Source organism: Adelges cooleyi, unplaced genomic scaffold (assembly GCF_023614345.1).
Source record: "Adelges cooleyi isolate 19-005CV unplaced genomic scaffold, UGA_ACOO_1.1 ACOO_flye_CR_arks_rails_tigmint_CR_PRNA_41, whole genome shotgun sequence".
In the NCBI taxonomy this organism is placed as follows: Eukaryota; Metazoa; Arthropoda; class Insecta; order Hemiptera; family Adelgidae; genus Adelges; species Adelges cooleyi.
In genome coordinates this window covers 4,232,002-4,253,384 of record NW_026096090.1, presented here as the reverse complement: position 1 = coordinate 4,253,384, position 21,383 = coordinate 4,232,002, and the positions used below count along the sequence as shown (strand labels likewise).

Genomic DNA, 21,383 nt, shown 5'->3' with positions numbered 1-21,383 from the left:
CGTCACCGCCACCTCTGTATAAGTTGTGTATAGTGCTGTTCCTATTGCACGGACAGTTTTTGGCGACCAATCGGTTGAAATGCGTTTTGATTTCCGACAGCGCTTGTGGCAAATCGTATTTTGTGTGACTGCTTAGAGTTCGCACCATAAACTTGCGGGCCGTATCAAACGCGCTCGCTGCCTTTATGAGGAATCTTTTTTTCGTCCACCAGACGATCACGTCCAACACTTGTACCAGGTTCAACGCTATGGAAGACGCCAACTCGTCCTCCATCGTGTACACGGTGATCGTGTTGCCCGCCTGCGCAGCTTGCAGCTGTTTTAACGACAACCGACAGTAAGCGGCTATCAACGCGACGTACTTGCTTGCCCGACACATGAATCCTCTCTTGATCAAGTCGTACGCCCGGCCATAGCCGTTCTTTTGTTTGTTAACTATCGCTTTGGTCACCTCTTTGACTAATCCTGCCGCCCGGTTGTTGACGCATATCTTTTCTGCAGCCATATTTCTCCACGCCTCTGTGTCCAGTATATCCTTTATGTTGAACTCGTTATCGCCACGAACTACCCAACTAAAAAACAACACAAGCCACAGTGTCGTCCATCCTTTCGGACCCATTTCGATTAACAGCATCGCATCAAAATTACTGGAGTAGACTATCCGATTTCGTGTTGCTTATACCCACTGCTGGAAACCACCGGGTACGGTAGCGGTAGCTCTAACGCTGCTCTAATTTAATTAGCCGATATTGCATTATGTTTGGTTATAGTAAAGGCGTTATACATTAGTCAAGCCAGCAACTGTGAGCACAAGTGTGTAACTGCAGATGAACTTAAAAAATAAAAACAAAAAACACCAAACTACAAAAAAAACTATACACATATTTCTCACACTTACATAGGTTGTATAGGCTCATATTCAATATATTATAATTTATATCATTTGTATGTAAATATGCATAGTTACATCTATTTTAATGTGTGTTTACCTACCCTAGAGTCTAACTCTCGACTATTGTATGCGACTTGATAAACGTTATGAATCACCAGAAACATTGTTAATTACATTTTAAGTATGGTAAGTAGGTATATCCTCAATTATACTCCTTCTAACCCTAGTTCATACGGCATCTAAATATTATAAGCGTTATACTTCAACCAAACTCAAGACGAAGTGTTATTGAAAAAAAATCACACTCAAGTGGCAACGATAAGGTTAATAAATATCGTTAAAGATATTATAAATAATTAATGACTACCTGAGTCCTGATGTAAGTATGGATAAAATAATTTTTAAGTTATTTCTAAAATGTTTGGATGACACATATCCGATGAAATGTTATTTTGTTACAATATCACGAGGTTCTTAAAAACGATAAAACATTACAAATTATCTTTATAGATTATTGTTTATCTAAAACATAGTACTATAAATACTACGGTATAAAGTAATCATAGACCTGTTATTAATTAATTATTATTATTAATAGGTCTATCAAAATAATATATGTGTGCACTCTTAAATAGCAATTAATTGTTAACAATCTCGCATTAAAAATTATATTAGCAAATTAATAATTGCGTATTAACTTAAATAACATTTCATTTTTACGCACGTTATACGCTACGATGAGTACTAAAATAGTCATAGGACTTTGTTTGTTATTGTCTCTTAATTTTTCCGAATCATTAATTTTTCAAAATCCAGCTGATTTAGAAGAAAACATTTCTATTAAGGTAAGTTATCTTTTTATTGCGTTTAATATAATAATTTTTTCAGATACATAATATATTAATTAAGAATTCATTTTTTTATTTTCTGGCTTAAGGAATTTGTACTTAGAAGGGCAGCATTCCTATTAAGAAATTTAATTATTATTTGTTCGATTGGTTACATTCTACAAGTTACTACAAAATTTCACATTTTATTTGATCTGATATTTTCCAGCACTAGTTTTTTTAAATCGCCTAATATTTTTGTAAACAAATTAAAAATCAATACTAATGTTTTCTAATATTATTTTGTAAGTATATTAATTATCAAATAAAAAGTCTCTACTCATTAATACCTGTGTTGGTGAATCCTAGAATAAAAAATAAAAAAGTAAGTTCTATAGCAATTTAAATAATACACATTTAAATTAAAGTATTATTTTTTCATTAGCAGCATATACAATAGATAGCCAAGGCCCAAGTTTAATGTAATTCTTAGATTTTAGATAATTAATTTTTCTATTAGACAGGATACGGACTGTATAGTATTTTAATGTATTAATTTCAGTATTTTATACTAAGAATTTATATTACAAAAATAAATTTCAGGATGGAAGATTACTCAGCGATTCCGGCGAACGATATAATATAGAAATGAATTTGTTTGAATCTCAAAACAAATATATCAATAACTTTTCTCTGCCCAAAAACTTTGACGCACGCAAAAAATGGACGAGATGTGATTCATTAGGTGCTGTTCGATATCAGTCAAATTGCAATTCTGATTGGGTAAGTTTGAAATTAACAAGTCGAGATTTTAATAGCATTAAAAACGAATTTTAATAGTTAATTTTGATTATAATTTATAAGCTACTAGACAGACATTATACGTTTTTTTAATTTATTATCTAGTAATAAAAGTAACAGTAACACAAAAGTAAATGCGTTATGTGTTATTTTTTTTATTAAATACGCGTACATTAAAATTACAGAAATTGTATACGATAATAATAAATAAATGCGAATATTAAACGTATAGAAACACATTTATAAATCCATTAGAGGACATTTTTTAAAAATTCAAAGAAACCTGTGCACCCGTGCAAAACATATTATGTATCATAGGTACACGCTGTCTTCACTTTTCACAGTAATACTTTCATAGCTGCCAAATACGTTTTACTCCGCAGGCTATTGCTGTTGCTGGCGTTTTCAGCGATAGGCTGTGGATTAACAGTAGAGGTAAAACGGCAGTCACCATATCGTTTGAACACATTCTCACTTGCGCTATAAGTGACGGGTGCAAAGGAGGTGAACCCGATAACGCTTGGAATTTTCTCAAGAACAACGGAGCCGTGACTGGAGATGACTACAGATCTAACGAGGTAATACGCTTAGACAATGCCTTTTTATATACAAATTTTATCGTTCACAATATGTTTAGGGGTGTCAACCGTATGAAATAGCACCTTGTTCATCTAATGGTTATCGGAAATGTAATCAAACCATAGCAGACACGCCAGTGTGCTATAGGAACTGTACGAATTCCCACTATAGAATAAGGAATTTTGAAGCTGATTTGCACAGGAGTAAGTTTTACACCTATAACCGCGTTAATCATTTTCTGTCCAATGTACAGAATTTATTGTCGTTGAATTTTAGCTCGTGGAAATTTTAAGACAATTTCGCCCAGTAGCGAAACCGAAATTATGAACGAGGTTTATTTCAACGGTTCGGTGGCAGTTGCATTCGATGGCTACAAAGATTTGTTTGATCACGTAACAGGTGTGTTAAATTTCAATTCACCATTAAAAAAAATACTTTTGAATACGGTTAAAAACAACAACATTTATTATATATTAATGGTATTCATTTGTTTTTAGGGATCTATGTTAAAAAGTCTGACGAGTTTGTCAGGCGGCTTTCGGTAAAAATAATTGGCTGGGGTGTTAGAGGAAACCAATTTTACTGGCTGATGGTCAATTGTTGGGGTAAACTATGGGCCGACCATGGACTGTTCAAAATGGAGAGAAACACATTGAATACTTTATCCGGAAGCATCACCACAGGATATGCTTGATATATGGTGTATTATAAATGTTATAATTATACAATTTACATAAGCTATATAAATATAAAATAAATTTTAGTTTATTAAAATATAGGTAATCGATTTTAGTTGATTTCTTTTATTTAACATCTCGATCATTTGTTGTATGTATTTAGGTTACATGTTTAATGTTTTTTTTTTCCAATTACTTAGTATCTTTACATTTATTATTCTAAAGTTTCGTCTACATTAGCGACCCATAACATAAACGTGTTCCAGCTAAACGTTGCACAGCAATCAATCTATAATGTCGGTATTTACTTTTTTGACAAACCTTTAATGTGTCACGTACTTATCGCAGTTCGGTATTTGGCTCGCTAGAGTGGATGAGGTTAAAAGGAGTAAAAGTATCGTTTGTCGACCGCCTTCTAGAAAAAAGGACAAATAATGAATAATATTTATATAATCTATATAATAAGTAAGGACCACTTCGAAAGAGCTATGTAGACATCGTAGAAAAAGGTCCAAGTAACCTCACTCCTCAGAGTACAGAAATGGAGGGATAGCATAATAATTAATAAGCATTAAACATTTTTCTCATTAGGCAAGATAGGACTATGGTCTCCAAATAAAAGGCATTCACTTTAAATATACACTATTTGTAGCAAATATATTTTTGTGAAATATTTTTAGAACAATTTTTTTTTACGCAACAAAAGAAAACATATTTTAAAGAATAAATTATTCAAAATATTCAAGTTGCAGATTTCCTAATTGTATACCTATAACCAGGGTTCCGTAACGTAACGAAGTAGGTATAACGTTATAAACTCAATTATTTCGTTTACCAAAATAAAGTTCCCAGAACATAACATAATATTAGTTTATGTTTGGTGAACGTTATAGGGCCATTCCACGTGAAATAACCTAATGGGTGTGCGACTATACTTCAAAAATGTTTGAAGTTTTTATTATACATTCTTTATAGGTCCTTAATAACAAAAAAAATTTTTTTTGGACCAATTTTTAAAAAAAAAAATATCCAAAAACACCTCATGTTCCCGACCCTGTAATTTAACCACCGATAGTGGTATAGACATGAAACCTGCAAAGTTAAAATTCTGATTAAGTGTACTTTAACCACATTTTAAGAAAATATATATTTATTTTATTTTTTAACCCTAGAAATTTTTTTTGAATTTTTCAAAAACTTTTTTTGGGGCCAAAAGTTAAAAATTAAAAACAAATATTTTGTTTATATACAATTTAAGTTATGTTCTTATGACCCATATCATCTTTGAGCTCGGTCTTCTACATTTCGTTCAATCACCCCCGCTATCATCATATCACTCTGTATTCCGTCCACCCATCTTTTCTTTAGTCTTCCTCTTTTCCCCTCTACATTCATCTTCATTACCCCTCTCACTGCCTCTGTCTCATCTCTTCTCATAACATGACCGAACCATCTCAACCTGTTCTCTCTTATTTTCTCCACATTCAAGGTGTATAACTATATAATAGTATTCATAATGACGTTCTCCGAACAAATATATGTATAGGTAACGATATAATACGATATGTATAACGATATAATGTATATTAAGAAATTCTCGGGGCAAATAAATTAAAAACGTTATTCGGTATAACGTTCTCGGGATAAAAAAAAATTGTAACGTTCTTCCTAGTTTACGTTCATGAGCATAATTTTGAACTGAACAAATAAATAACGGTTAACGGAACCCTGTCTATAACAATACAATACAAATTCATTTTGTATGACTAATAGTCGAAACATGGGCACAATATAAATTACCATGTACCTGTAATAGTAATTAATAAGAATATTTTCAATTTATAAATAAATAATAAAAATATTTGTTGTTTTTATTAAATAAACACCCGAAGACATAAAGTACAGTTTGCTATAAGCAGATGTAAACAATAATGAAATTAAACTACCAATACATAAACTAATTGGGAACACCCGAATTAAAAATTAATCATAATAAAACTATAAGTATTAGAAGGCTATATTTAATAAAATTACTAGTGTGAAAAATATCAATAAAAAAAAAAACGTATTATTATTCAATCGAGTGAACCCTAGTGGTAGTAGTAAACGGTATAATAGACAATTATAATAGTAAACGGGGAAAACAATTTTGGGAATTCTTTTTTTATTTTTCATTAATTACGGTTCAAAATGTCTAAATCAGGATCTCACAAGACCTACACTCTAGAGGGATTTGGTTATAATGGCAAAAACTTATAGAGAGTACCTAATAGAAATCGAAAGAAAATTAAAAATTGCCAATTCTATCTATTAATATACGATATCGTAGATTATAAATCTAGTGTGTTATATTATGTGTTCATAATATATTATTATTAAATAAGAACAAGACTCATAATGATTTGAATTAGTATAATTTAAAAACAAAAAAACACACTTTTTTATAATACTCTAACATTGAATAATAATAATAATAATTAATTTATATCATAACCTTCAATACAATGTTTACAATACATTTACAAGACAGTGCGTACAACTGTCACATCTAGTATTATTCCAATTTCCATGGTACATATTATTAATAGAATATAGATAGAAAATAATATTTCTACCTAGATATTCTACTATTTACTCAAGAAAACTTGACCTATTTGATTGCTAGTATATAGGTAATTTAATTCTTAAAAATTGAGTCTTATAACATTTGTATGCAAATAATCATAGGTACCTACACTTATTTGCCTATTCTAGAGTCTAACTCTCAACTATTGTCAGTTGTTAGTGACTAAAAGAAACTTTTTTTTTTATCAACTAAGATTCGAAACAAGGGTGGATATTCATTGTCAAATAGAAAAATAGTTTCGTCCGGCAAAAAAGAAAACATCACCACGTCACAGCGTTTATTCATATTAACGTTATGAGTCACCAGAAACATTGTTAATTACATTTTAGGTATGGTAAGTAGGTATATCCTCAATTACTACTTCTGACCCTAGATACGGCATCTAAATATTAAAAGCTCTATACTTCAACCAAACTCAAGTTTAGGCAGACTAAGTGTTATTGAAAAAAAATCATTTCCAAGTGGCAACGATAACGTAATAAATATCATTAGTTATTATAAATAATTAATGACTACCTGTTGTAGGTATGGAAAAAAACAATTTTCATTTGTTTTTAGAATGTTTGGATGACACATATATGACGTCACCTAATCGAATTACGAATGTAATGTTTTTTTGTTACAATATCAAGAGGTACTTGTTGGTACACTAGAGAAAAATAAATATGTAATTTAATAAAAACGATAAAACATTAGATTAATCATCTTCACAGATTAATCGTTTATCTACAACACAGTACTTTAAATATTATGGTATAAAATAATCATAGACCTATTATTAATTAATTATTGTTAATAGGTCTATCAAAATAATATAAGTGTACAGCTTAAATAGCAATTAATTTTTAACAATCTCGCATTAAAAATTATGTTGACAACTAAATAATTGTATATACTTAAAAAAACATTTAACTTTTACGCACAGTACACATGATGAGTACTAAAATAGTCATAGAATTTTGTTTGTTATTGTCTCATTATTTCTAGTTTTATTCAATGGTACATGTTATTGATAGAATATAGATAGAAAATAGAATGTTTCTACCTAGATATTCTACTATTTACTCAAGAAAACTATGACTTTCTTGATTGCTTGCATAATTTAATTTTTTAAAATTACACAAAACACAATCTTTTGAATAACAAATTTAAAGATATTTACACCTACATTACTTTTGCTTATAATAAATTAGTGTTTTACAGTCGAATTCAAGCTACAGCTAATAGTTACAAAGATAATAGTGGTGTAATTTAAGAATTTATATTATACATAAAATAAAAACAAAAATATAACAGTATAAAAAACATATCTTTAATTGGTAAATACAAAACAATTTAAACCATTTAAATTATATACAAAAAATAACAATAAGGTAGCTAGTGGAATTGAATAAATATTAAAATATATATTAAACCCCATTTTTTAAATTGATTTTTCAGTCATCCAATTATTTTCAACTATTATTATAAGTTAACCCTTTGTATATAAAAATGGTCAAGAGAATCTCAATGAACTAGGTAAGAGAATGTTTAGATAAAAGAGATTTACAAACTGAACCATAATTACTTAAAATATGTTGAGTTTACCGAATGGGTAGTTACTGTGTAAAATACAGAATCCACCGAGCAATGCTACTCCAGCAACAACAATCCCGCTGATTATAAATGTTGTATTCTAAAACAAAAAGTATAAATTTTCATGTTATGTAAGTTAATAGTATTATTTATATATTGTAGCATACATTTTTATTTAATCTACAATAATAGTTTTTTTTTTTTGGGATGGCAATTAAACAAGAACAATTTTTTCAGCATGATGTTCTAGAATAAAGTATCTTAGTACAATTTGTGCACTTTATTTTTACTGTATCAAATATAAAATACATACATTAATAAAATTATAAAAGTCAAATTATAACTTGGGTTGTATTGTAATTAGTAGAGTAATTGGAGCACACATTTTTAAGTGGCTTTTTCATTTACTGACAGATTTATTTTCTAAGCATGAGACAAACTAAATACAGAAATATACATTGTTGCCCTAATCAGCTTCCGATCAAAACTAGGTGAACTGATTAGATTAGGTTATTTGCTTATTAACTCACAGCTTAATTTAAACCTGCCACTTAAGTTGTTTTTTTTTTGGCTAAATATTAAAATATATTACAATAATTAGGTTTATTTATGGTGTTATTTTTTCTGGTTTTTCATTAGGTAGGAACAATTTTTTTTTTTGTGATTAGGGTGTGTGAGGTACATATTTAGCAGCTTCTCTGTTGATAATATACTATAATACTACTGATGTTAAATAAGAACAATTTAATTGCCCATGACAGCAATATCACAGAAGTTATAATTGGATTATTTTAGTGATTCAATATATTAACGATTAATCAATATCTATTTTGGCAGTTCTTGTTACTTATTATGAAAAGCATAATATACTGTAAAATTAATCATCTTACCGATGTACTATTACTACTATTAGTTTTGTTCTCCTTGTCATCACTTTTTTTTTGTCCCAACATCTTTTTATACAGCTCTCTTTCTTGTGCTCTTTCTTTGACTAACACATTTTCTACATTAGCTAATAAATTTTGAATAGTTTTATTATTTGGACTAATATGTAATGCTTTCTTAAATTCATAGGCAGCAGCACTATTCTGTCCTTTGTCAGATAATATTTTGCCTTTTCTCATTATTGCTTTTACATTAATAGCATCAATTGCAAGTACACTATCCACCGACTGCAGTGCCAAGTCCATACTATTCATAGCCATGTGAACCACAGCCATATTATTCAAAGTTTTTACACGCTCATTTTGAATTAATTGTTCCAAAGCATCATCGTTCTAAAAAAAGTGTAAGAATTTTTCTATAAAAATGATTAAATTTAAAATAAATATAACTCTTTCAATTACAAACATAATATGATATGTAAAAAGTATACTCTATAAATAGGATGGCTTCAAAAAAGGTAAAAATATTTATCCAAATACATTATGAATTAATATTATGGCACATTTTTTGAAGTCTCCAAATTTTACAGTAATATTTTATCTGTGTGTTATTTATTTCATCAAATACGGACAATAGTGTAAAAATAAAGAATTACCACTTCTCCTGATCCACCAAAGTATTGAATGGCTTTACGATATAAGTGTAGGGCCATAGTGTTTTCATTACGTGAATACCACCAATTTCCTTTATCTTTCTTTTGTTGCCTAAACATAACATAATTTAGTCAATATAAAAATATTAGCAAGAGGATTATTGCCAACAAATAAATAAGAAATAAAAGTAGTTAAACGCAAAAGTGAAATTAGCGTAGAATAATTTTGAGTGGCAATATCATGGCATAAAATATCAATTCGGCAAATTTAAAATTTGGGCCACTAATTATACACATATATTCTTTGGTAAGATTATAAAAAATAGTTGAAATAGATTATAAAAATGCAACTCACGGAGTGATCACCTACATGCTTTCTGGCTGATTTTGCCAGTGGTTTAAACTGAAGAAGAAGTGACTGGATGTTATAAATAAAAGACAAGGGAGATGTGCAAAATTAATAAAGAAATGGTGATGAATATAGATTGAGAAAAGAGAATATTTGGCTGGCCTACATAATCGTTTTGGATAAGGTGAAGAAGAAGAATTATTATGTAGATTTTATTTTGTTTGCTTCATTATTATTATTATTTATTATCCGACTATGTCAAAATATAAAATATAAACTCGTTTCAATACATCTTACTAACCCAATTTTAAGTCTATCAGCTGGTGTGAGTTCTTCTGGCTGAAGTTCTGGCCGTGCACTAATTAGCTCTACAGTATAAGTTAACTTTGCACCACCAGGCACATCAGGTTCCAATCCTTTTTCTCCATATCCAAATCGGGGTGCAATATTTAACACTGCTATTTCACCAACATTCATCAGGCTTAAAGCTAAATCAACTCCTTGAATTACCTATAAAGAAACAAATTTACATATTAATTAAGTAAATAATTATATAGATACAAAATAATTTTTAATTTCATACTTCACAGTCACCCAAGGTTATTTCTTTATTTTCAAATTTTTCAATAACGTCATCTTTATCCTCTAATTTTCCAACCATATTAATTACAATTTGTTCACCCCTAGTTGGACGATCATCTTTGTTCCCATGTCGAATTATCTTTTTAGTAAGATCACCAGATCCTAATATGTCCTGAAATGTCTCTTCTTCCTCTTCATTATCTTTGGCTACTATCTCAGGCTCTTCGTTTGTGATTTCAAAGTCGTTCAAATTTATGTTGGAGTCATTTGACAGTACTGGAGTACTCTCTTGTTCGTTGACGATGCTATCGGAAATAACCGATTTCGGCAACTCATCAGAAACTGAATTTTCCAGTTTTGATTGAGGCTGGATATTTTCCATCGTTAATAGTTTAGTCCTATTTAATTTAAATACTGAATTAAAGAATGAACGTGAGTTATAGAAATAACAAAAAATTTTAAAATAACATAAAACAATAATGTTTTTTGTAATATCGGTACAATTATAACAGTACTGCAGACAATAGACCGTAGGATGCAATTTTTAAATGAATAATGAGAAATTTTAGAAAAATGTACTTTGATAAGGATTACATGGACTTGAAACACCTTTCCAGCAGCTGACCAGAATTACATTATAACCTATAAATAATGAATCGTGTTACAAGAATTTTTTGACAAATAAAATTATTCTTAATATTATTATCATAATATTGTTATCTATTATTTAGACAATTAATTTTTATCAATAATAAATTATTTAATAAACAGTTAACAGTAAACTTATTATAATTCATTTATAAACAAATAACCATGAACTAAGTTAAATTTTAATAAAATACAATAATTAAATATTACATTTTTAGTTTTATGAAAAACATAAGTAGTTATTAAGTGTTTTGCTTGTATTGTAAATATTAGATTGGTAACAATAAAAAACGGTGGATTATGATCAGATAAAGTTGAAATACTTAAACAGTTAAGCTTATATTTAACAAACAGAACTTAACGAATGAAAGATGTCTCAAAATGAAGTAAATCTTGAAGATGAACAAAAGTAATAATTCAAAAGCAACAAAATAAAATATATTGTTTACATTTTTTGCTTAATTCAATTATTTTTTATATCAGATTCAAGTCGTTATTGTGTCGGAGACTAGTTGAATCAGGTTGGTTAGATGAAGTTACTATATTGTGTAAAGAAAAGTTGAAGGAACGATTATCGAAAGGACAGTCTGTGAGGTCAATAACTGAAAATGATTTATTCAATGATATTGCCCCAGATGCTAGAAGTAAGTTGTATTTTGAGTTTTAAATAACTACTAATTTAAATAATTGATAAATCAAAATGTATATTAATACAACTTTTAACTAGCAATAATATCATTTTTTTTATACATTTTACTTGTTTACTATAAAATATAATTGTTCTCTTTCATCCAACTGCTGTAAATGCCTGGTGGCTGGTAGGTTGAGATGATTTAGAAATATCAGTAAAGAATTTGCATACAGTAATCTAAATTGTCTTGACCGTATAATAATATTAAATTCTTCTAAATGTACTCAAACTACTACTAGGTAACGAAAAAGACCTTAAAACACATTAAAAAAAAAAGAAGAAATAAACTAAATTGAATGTGTTGTATCAAAGATATAACACAATAAATCTATGATAACGCTACAATCCCCAAGTAGGTGTTAACTAGACTAAATACAGGTAGCTGATATACAAGCAGTAGTCTTTGAGTTAAGAAGCTCTTGGGGTATGGCTTAATAGGCGATTAGGATAGTATGATGCATTTGTTGATTGCCATTGCAATTTGTGTATTAGAACAGACCGTAGTGATGACAATCTTCCAACCAGATCAGAATTTCAATTGGTTTCATCTTTAATAGAATAAAGAGAAAATTGAGTTAAAAATTAAATATTACTCTCTAAAAGAATCTATTTTAATTTAATTAATATATAAAGTATGTCTAATCCCATTCTTATGGGTTAAGTTGAAGAAAATCAAAATTATTTAACAAATAATGTACACTTTGTATACAACTCCATTTATAAAAAAATTGTATACATTTTTTTTTACAGGAAAGTTACCAGATACAATAAAAAGAGAGCTGAAGGTAAAAGTGCAGAATCATTTGTTACAAACTGCAGGATATTTCGATGATACTGACAGTGAATCATAAAAAGTTTAATTTAAAAAATATTTTTTATCTTAGAACATGTAAAATATGTTTTTAATGTAACTAAAAGGTCGAGAGTGTAAATAATTCAAGTTAATACATAGAAGATATTTTTTTTTTATAATTTTATGATGTCTATGTTTATACACTTAAATTTTTTTATTTTTATGAGAATTTAGTACAATATTTTAAAATTGAACTGTAATTTTTTATTTATGTACTTCTATATAAATTAAAAATTCTACAAGTCTGTGGTCAAGTGGCTAGAAATACAGGGTTCTTAGGCACATAAAATCATGATTTTATTCCCCGGTAACCAAAATATATTTTAATAGTCATTACTCATTAGCGTCAGGTCTCTGAAGCAAGCCGGCCAAAATTCCATAAACCCAATATTATTATTTTTTATCGAAGTATAATCATAAAAAAAATATTTTATAATAGTGCTGGTAAAGAAAAATGTTATTATGTTAAGTCATTTTATATAATTAGTTAGATGTAATCTAACTAATTTTTGAGCTCTAAACATACCAATAGAAAAATAATTATACATTTAGGTAGAACAAATGTAAAATGAGTTGAATCAAGTTATTAAATACCTTTATTGCAATAAATTTGTATAAATTATTAGTATATAATATAAAAGTAAAAATAATAAAAATAAATAATATAAATGTTATCATAACTTTTACTTTTATTACAATAATCAAGCCATAAATGAACTGGGAAATAATCAATCAATATTATTTAAAGAGGTAAATTACAAATTATTATATGACAAATATAATTACAAATATATAATAAATCAGATATAGTTGTTTGTATTTAAATGTTCTAAAATTTTAACAGGCTTTGCTTTTAAAACCAATTAAATAATAAGCACATTGTTATTTATATTTGTATAGCTTCATTAATAAACATTGAATGACATTGCAACAAAAATAATACAGATAATATTAATATAAAAGTTCATAAAATGTTTACTCTAAGGACGGTATAAATAATAATATTATAAAAAATTTACATTCTTAATTAATTAGGAAAATTCTAATATTATCAAAAAGCGTAGTACATTTTTAGTGTACTACTTGACAAAAATTACTTAACATTATTTCACTTAAACATTTAACTAGTAAATGTATCTATAATTTATGAATACTACATTTCTGATAACTACATTCAGCAACTGATTTGGATGTTGAATATTAGAAACACGTAATTTAAAAAAAAAACAGTTTTCTTAGAGTTTAAAAAAGGTGCGTTTTGTCATATTAAGTATGATATTTGGCAAAATGTGTGTCGAAAAAACATGTATTATCAATCATATAAAAATTATATCATCACTGCATTACCATAATTATATTTTTGCAATGTTAATTTGGCATTTAATTATATTTGATTAATTAATGTATAATTATAATTATGTAGTTATATAAACAATAATAAAGATATTAGTAAAGACCTATTAGTATAGGTCTTAAACCGATTCTGTAGCACTCTGGAATTCGCTTAATGCCTTTATTGGATTTTGAACAATCTTTTGAGAACCTTTACGCACTTTAGCTCGTACTTCTTCTGGTTTTTCCGGTCTCACAAGTGGCTTTTTCTCAGGAGCTTTCATCTTCCACACAACGAGCTGCACAAATATAACAATCAATTTTAGAACCAATATTGCATTTTTTTTTAAACAAACTAATATAGTATATACTTTTTGTAAATCTGCTCCTTGTCTTGGGTATTTAGTACTTGCTACGTATGAAGACTTCACAGTCAAAACAACTGCATTCATTAAATTTTTAGCTGCTTGAATTAAAGACGTAGCACTATCCAACTAGAAGCACAGAACAAAAATTATTATTTATTACGAATATACGGGCTGAGCCCTTTTAGTACAATTAACGAGTAAATATTTAAAGAAATTATTAATGATTTTGAAATTCCTACTTTTAAAAAAATTATTATAAATTAAAAAAATCATACCCCAGAGACAATGAGTTCACCACTAATATTTTGTACATCAGCCTTCACTTTAGAAGTAATATTAAGCTGATGGCAATATAATGCAATCCGTTGAAGGTAAGCCAATAAATCCTTTTTAGTCGAAGATTCTGGACACTGATCAGCAATTTGTCTAGTAAGTTTATCTAATTTTGTACCTGCTTCGGAAATCTTCTTAGCTGCGTTAATAACATCCATTGTGGTTTTTAAAGGACCACGTCCACTATTTAAAAATAATTTAACAATAAACACAATCATTAATATCCTATTACCTAGTAAAAAACTTTTGACACAATTTTATCAATAGAAACTTACCGTGTGAAATCTGTCATTTCCATCATAATCATACACATGTGTTTTGCAAGTACGATTATATCGTTTCCAGCGTCATCCCATTTGGCTACTTCACGATCAAACTTCAATTTTTCACTTCTGAAAAATTCAACTTGCTGTGCGATTTTCTGTTTATCTTCTTCTGTCATCTTCCTCATGGCTTCCTATGAAAAAAAAAATAGATCAATATTATTTACACACAATTTTTGAGTTGTTATGCTAAAAACCTACTCTTGCAGTAGTAATGCCGCTAATATCCGGATATTCGTCCAACGGTTCTCCAGTGTGAGCGCTTGCTATAAAAATATCACATTTTAATTATTTCTTTAGGTGATACGTTAAATATAATAAAAATAAACCTACATCTACTACGTGTTTCAACCGTATAATGTTCATCAAACTCTATATCTTCAGGATCCAACTCCTCGTCGGTCTGTAAATAATTAGGTATTCATTGATTTTTAATATTTATATATACAACTACAAATAATAAAAATCGCTTACCCTATTCATGAGAACCGCACGGCGAATTTCTCGAACTCCGTCATAAACTAGTCTAGAGGCGTCAATAAAATCATTTTCATCCACTTCTTTAGGAGGGTTCGTTGACAACGCATCTACAGCCAACTCGACACGTTGAGCAAAATTTGGCATTACTACAAAAAAAAAAAAAAAATTAAATAAAACACTGAATAAATAAATTATTGAAACAAACAAGTTGGAATACTCTATAAATATAAGCCCAAAACAATCCTAAATACTATTATTTTAGTTTTATAATAAGCTAAACTGAAACTTATCTTAGTGTGTTGCATAAAAGAGAACTAAAAAAAAAATGCTAGTTTAAAATATTTTAATTTTGATTATGAAAAATAGGGAATTTTAATAAAAACAATTTTATCTGTAGATCTGAAAAATCAATACCTAGATTTCAAAATATGAGTATTTGAGTATGATTTTATTAAAAAATATAAAAGTAACTATCCCAAAAGATTTTAAACACTCCTCTAAAGTTGATTCATATGCGCCAAGCCAAACCAATACTATCAGGGTCTGAATTTCAAGAAGGAAAACCTTCTTTTCAAATTGGTTTATATTTTTAAAAAAATCATAGCTTAGCCAAAAATGTATAAATCAGTTTACGTTAATATTCATATTTTTATATATTCTACATTTTACAACTAAATTTATCAATACACTGTACACATACATACATTTAACATTTATATGTTGTATAAGTGTACATACATTTTATAGGAATTTTTTTGTTGAATCAAAATTTGGCTTCAGTATTTCGCTAGCTCCTCAATTTGTTTTATTATCAATTTTGAAGTTGTACACAACTTAAAAAACAAAAATCAGAATTTTAAAATTTTCTTTTGAAAGAAAAAAAAACCTAAAATGTCTACATTATTTATGAAGCCAGTTCTGAATTTAGCAAAGAAAAAATTTAAAAAAACTATTTGAAATTAATTTTACATAAAATACTACTATAAATAACTTTTTTAAACATACAACTGAAAATACTCAAAGCGGTAATTTTTAATTTTACCTAACTAACTGGAGTAGCAGTTCATTAAGTTAGTTAATTAAGCTCATTTTAATAAAATAACTAGACTTGCTAGAGAAATTCTGAAGCACGATTTGGATTCAGCATGAAAAAAATGTATTTCGGTATTTGTTCCAAAAAATTGGGTTTGTACATTGTAGCTATTTATGAAATTCAAGAAAAATATAAAATACAATTATTCTGTTTGTCGTATTCCCTAATGCATATAGAATATTATATATAAATCTGTCAGATAATAAGTTAAAAATGTATCAACAATTAAAATTGTGTCCTACCTTGATCACGTAGTACTTTAATCGCTTCTAATACTCGTTCTGTATAAATGCCTGGTTCATAATTATCCATCTCAGCAGCCACTACATTACACACTCTTGCAGAACGACCTCTGATTGCACCAGCTGTTCTGTCCAACGGATCAGCTGATCCTTCTTGAAGAGCGAGTACACATTTATTGACATCTTCTAGGATGTGGCTTTCTAAAATTTAAAATAAAAATTATATTATTAATAACGCTAGGTAATACTTATAAATATTTGTATGTATTATTAAATGTTAATATTACCAGAGACTGCTAAAAAGTCATCGATTGTTGTTATATCATCTACGGCTTCAGTAAGTAATCTAACTTGAGCTTGCCAAGCATCTCGAAAAACATCCATGTTATCCTGAGCTAGTTTCGAACGAGGTCGAACAGCTAAAACTCTAGCTGCATTTATAACTTGGGGACATAAATTTTCAATCTGAGCAGCAGCCGTGCGTACCATTTTTACTCCATCTTCGTTACTAGACATACTACAAGCAAGATTTGCAACCTATAAATTAAAAATATATGTATAGATATATATAAATATAAAAACATTTTTATTTTAAAAAAATAACAATAATTTAGAAATCTGTTTACCTCAACTAGTTTGTTAGCATGTTCAGTAAACACGAGAGCACATTCTTCAACTTCTTTTTCATCACCCGAATGTGCTGCTTCAATCAAAACTAGTAATGGAACACTGGTTTCTAAGAAACTGAAATGGTGTTTATTATAATTTGTATCTAATGGTATAATGTTTTCTAATTACTATTATAGATTTTACCTGTCAGAAACGTGATCTACAACTGCTTTACGAAGTTGACGTCTAAGATCTCTAGTCTTACGACACATATGATCAATAGCCCGTTCTAATCCTTCACTAGTCTCTTTTACACTCATCTATTTAAAATAAATAAAAAATAAATAACATCAAAAGAGTGGAAATAATTTTTCCATAAATTTGTGAAATAAAATAACATGGGCAACATGCTCACAGTGCTTTTTTTATTCATGCAAAATGAAAAAAAACTCATCATTGTGCTTGTAGAGTTAAGAAAATCAAGACAAAAACAAAAATATAATTTTGGTTCTTGTTTATAATGTAGATACAATCATAGTATAGTACAGTAAGTAATAACTACATGCTATAAGGTTGAAATGTTTAAAAGGAAATTGAACTATAAAGGTAACAACTAACAAATAGGTGTGGCATCCGTTTCAATTTAAATCACTGTTCTTTAATTTAAAAAAATAAATTATGCATACATTATTATTATCTAAAAAAATACTAGACAGTCAATTTAAATACATAATGTTTTAGATTAGTAAACAGTAATTTAAATTTAAATTTATTTAATTTGTAAAATTTAGAAACTAACTTTTAGTACTACAAAACCTCATTTCCCCCCCCCCCCCCCAAACATAACAATACAAATAACAATTATTTTATTTTTTTAATTAATTTTTTTATTACAATCCTTTAAATCATAATTGCTTGGTGTATGGGGGTGAAGTAGACAACTCAAATTTTCTTATTCTTATTCATGTGAGAAAATAGCACTAAATTTATTCCAGATTTAAGTTCAACACTTCAGTTCTAATATGCTATGTAAAACACAGATAACTTTGATAGAATAATAATATTGTAAGCACAATAATTGTTAGTCATTACTAATTATTAGTCTACTTTTGAAACAATCAAGTGTGCATAACTGGTTTAAGGGTAAAACATATATTGCACGTATATTTGTAAAATAGGTAAATACAATGGTGGTTATATTCTACAGTGAATTAAGTGGTGTAACATTGGGAAGTCTAATGGTTTAATAAAAACTGTGTTGTAAAATTCAAAGACTACTCCATTAAAGGCTAGTTTGTCTATAGTATGAACCATACCCTTTTTCCGACCCTTTGGAGTTGCACTTGCTGCAAACACCAAGATAAACAAAATAATTATCGTTACTTGATATGTATATAAATTATTTCAAAAACAAGTTTAAATTTAAATTTATGCATTTATAAATAGCATTAATATTATAATAATGTAAGTTATACTACTTACATTTGACATGTATTCAGATAACAAGTCTTGCAATGCTTGACGTACAGCATTACACTCGGCAACAATTCTTTCTCTTCTCTCATCACGAGTACAAGAAGAATCGGCCATGAGAGCTGCACCACTAATTATGCTTTCAAGACGTTCCTCTAATGATGGTCTAGTGCGTACTTCGTTATAAACTAAAGGATCCATTACCATTCTTTCCTAAACATTAAACAAATATTTGTTTAAACATTTTAAAATGTACTGTCAGTTTTCTTTTATATTTACGTCAAAATCATCAAGTGCTGCAGCCAGTTCACCCGGGCCATCATAAATCTGATTGCCGTTATCATTTCCAGCTGCAGAGCGACCTTGAGCAACATCACTTATAGTATTGACAGCTTCGCAGACTTGTTTTAATACAAAATCACGATTAGCTTTAGCTGCAGCAAGTTCTGGATGGCGCACATAAACCTAAATAAAAAAATTTGTTACAATTTCATTCTGACCTCAAACAATAATTTAGTCATGTTGATATAATTTCATAATTAATCATTTGTACAATAGATTATTTGTTTACAAATTCATAAAAATGATTCAATTTAATTTTAATTTATTTTAAAGAACAATTAAATTATTATAAAAAACTTTAATGAGTCCAAGTAAAAATAAAATATGTACATAGAATTTAATCAAATTATATTTTATACCTTAGAAGCAGTTAAGAGCATGGTAGAATGTTTTTTTAATATTGCACGGGCAGCAGCGAGATCATCACGTAATTGTGGATCTTTAAGTTCTTGTTGACGCTTTGCAGCTTGGCTCATAAGTTCGCTGGCACTTCTACCAAAAACTTTTATGTTATCAAGAAGCTCAGCTTGGCTCGAAGCATTTTTCACTTTCTCCAAATCATCTTCAACCTAATATTATAAAGTTAAATGCATGCGTTAATTTAAAAATAGCCAATGACCAAAAAAATCGAACAATCTAAGTATTGACTGTACCACTCTTAACGATTTTAACAACAAGTGCACATCGACCATATCAGCAAGTATAAGTAGACGAGTCACTGCAGATAACAGATTCCTAGCAGCTCTAACCATATTACTACGTTTAGCGGAAGCGCATGGATCTTCAGCAAATTCTCTTGCAGCAATACTCATAGCATCACCTACATTAACAAAAAAACATTAAACATATTATTATGCTTTTTAAAATAATGTATAAAATGTACTGTATATCGATGGGTTCACGACAAAAGGGGGCAAGGGACATTTTCTAAGGTTTTCAGGAGAGTACAAACGGATTATTTGTTATTTTGAATTTCAAACTCCAACAACTTTTTTTTGAACAAGTTTCAAAATTTACTTTAAAAGTTACATATAAGTAGATTTAGTCGTATTTAAGACTACTATTTTCAATTAGTTTTAATTGTTACTTATGTGTTAAGGACCATTTTATGAAATAATTTGAATTTGTAGTGCTTATACCTCATTTTTCTTAGGACTAATAATTTTGAAGTATTAGAGAATAACCGACGTCGTTTGGTCCTCATATATATTTTAATACTATTGGTGTTTATTCCCTAAAAATGTCACTTAGACCCTTCACCAATAGTATATGATATGTCGCTTACTCCATTTGGTCGTGAAGCTATCGCTATGTATAACTTATTCAAATTTACCTGTTTTCCTAACTTCTTCAACAGCCGCTAACATTTCTTGTTTAATATCTGGGTTTTCATATGCAATTTGTTCACCAACTTCAATAAAGTTTTCAGTAGCTTTTTCCACAGCGGCTACTAATACGTGAGCACGCTTTGAACGTCCTTTCTTTTTCCGAGATGTACCTTTTGTATTCACCAAAGTAGTCACCTAACCAGATTTATAAATACACAAAATGTACAATACATATTATTGATACAGCCATAAATTACACTTACTTGTAAAACAAGTGGTTCTAGAGTCTTTTCTACAGACATTGTCCGTATTTCCAGATTTTTGGGATCCCATTTCAACGTTATTGGACCGAAGTGATCGGTCATTTTTATAATTGGCAGCTTACAACAAATTGCACCAAAAAACACAGTTAAAATGTAAGTTTTATAGATAGAATTATGATATAACTTTTAAGGAATTGTAGGTCCCACAAGTACTGTAGAATATTACAGGAAATTAGTAAGATAACGTATTAGTCGTAGCTGTATAATATGTGATGGCTAATGAATGATATCATCAATATCAACATTTATTAACATTAAACGAGACAAAAATTTTACAAAATATTTACATTCCTTCTTCGAAATTGATAATATACTTTAACAAACGGTGAGTCAGTAATGAATCATCGGTGACGCCCGGTTTGTTATTGTAAAATCCAAAGACGTTATAAATACGCGGGACTAATATAATTTTCAAATAATAAAACACAGTTTATTATTAATAGGACGTTATATCTATTTATTTATAGAGGAGCTCGGGTGTAGGTAATTTTTCGAATAAT

At 28.7% G+C, this 21,383-nt stretch overlaps 4 protein-coding genes across 10 annotated transcripts; 2 read left to right on the top strand and 2 right to left on the bottom strand.

The window, feature by feature from the left end:
• The first annotated feature begins 967 nt into the window (after positions 1 to 967).
• LOC126841889 (cathepsin B-like cysteine proteinase 3) lies at positions 968 to 3,887 on the top strand. Of its 4 annotated transcripts, none has more exons than XM_050578652.1 (7): positions 1,014 to 1,078; positions 1,709 to 1,737; positions 2,323 to 2,502; positions 2,904 to 3,098; positions 3,158 to 3,302; positions 3,376 to 3,498; positions 3,597 to 3,887. In XM_050578652.1, exons 3-7 carry the CDS (start codon positions 2,368 to 2,370, stop codon positions 3,791 to 3,793), a joined length of 795 nt encoding a protein of 264 aa, XP_050434609.1. In that variant the 5' UTR covers positions 1,014 to 1,078; positions 1,709 to 1,737; positions 2,323 to 2,367; the 3' UTR covers positions 3,794 to 3,887. The 4 variants fall into 4 exon arrangements, with proteins under 4 accessions (XP_050434608.1, XP_050434609.1, XP_050434610.1 ...); XM_050578653.1 differs by lacking the exon at positions 1,014 to 1,078 and adding an exon at positions 1,253 to 1,271; XM_050578651.1 differs by lacking the exon at positions 1,709 to 1,737 and having other exon boundaries at positions 968 to 1,078.
• Positions 3,888 to 7,762: 3,875 nt separating this feature from the next.
• On the bottom strand, positions 7,763 to 11,082 carry LOC126841945 (peptidyl-prolyl cis-trans isomerase FKBP8). Its single transcript, XM_050578766.1, has 5 exons — positions 10,447 to 11,082; positions 10,165 to 10,373; positions 9,518 to 9,626; positions 8,868 to 9,254; positions 7,763 to 8,077 (listed from the first exon to the last, which is right to left on the bottom strand). The coding sequence occupies exons 1-5, from the start codon at positions 10,825 to 10,827 to the stop codon at positions 7,970 to 7,972; spliced, it is 1,194 nt and encodes a 397-aa protein (XP_050434723.1). The 5' UTR covers positions 10,828 to 11,082; the 3' UTR covers positions 7,763 to 7,969.
• Positions 11,083 to 11,217: 135 nt separating this feature from the next.
• On the top strand, positions 11,218 to 13,102 carry LOC126841946 (enhancer of yellow 2 transcription factor). The gene is made up of 3 exons (XM_050578767.1): positions 11,218 to 11,502; positions 11,577 to 11,737; positions 12,535 to 13,102. The coding sequence occupies exons 1-3, from the start codon at positions 11,465 to 11,467 to the stop codon at positions 12,633 to 12,635; spliced, it is 300 nt and encodes a 99-aa protein (XP_050434724.1). The 5' UTR covers positions 11,218 to 11,464; the 3' UTR covers positions 12,636 to 13,102.
• A 493-nt stretch (positions 13,103 to 13,595) lies between these two features.
• Positions 13,596 to 21,151, bottom strand: LOC126841933 (catenin alpha). Of its 4 annotated transcripts, XM_050578746.1 has the most exons (18): positions 20,824 to 21,149; positions 20,566 to 20,755; positions 19,886 to 20,052; positions 19,592 to 19,801; positions 19,170 to 19,355; positions 18,900 to 19,103; positions 18,734 to 18,763; positions 17,622 to 17,737; positions 17,435 to 17,552; positions 17,096 to 17,345; positions 16,809 to 17,009; positions 15,468 to 15,619; positions 15,327 to 15,396; positions 15,195 to 15,259; positions 14,946 to 15,127; positions 14,613 to 14,853; positions 14,341 to 14,463; positions 13,600 to 14,268 (listed from the first exon to the last, which is right to left on the bottom strand). In XM_050578746.1, exons 1-18 carry the CDS (start codon positions 20,923 to 20,925, stop codon positions 14,110 to 14,112), a joined length of 2,766 nt encoding a protein of 921 aa, XP_050434703.1. In that variant the 5' UTR covers positions 20,926 to 21,149; the 3' UTR covers positions 13,600 to 14,109. The 4 variants fall into 4 exon arrangements, with proteins under 4 accessions (XP_050434701.1, XP_050434702.1, XP_050434703.1 ...); XM_050578744.1 differs by having other exon boundaries at positions 13,596 to 14,463; positions 20,824 to 21,151; XM_050578747.1 differs by lacking the exon at positions 18,734 to 18,763 and having other exon boundaries at positions 13,601 to 14,268.
• Between the last annotated feature and the right edge of the window lie 232 nt (positions 21,152 to 21,383).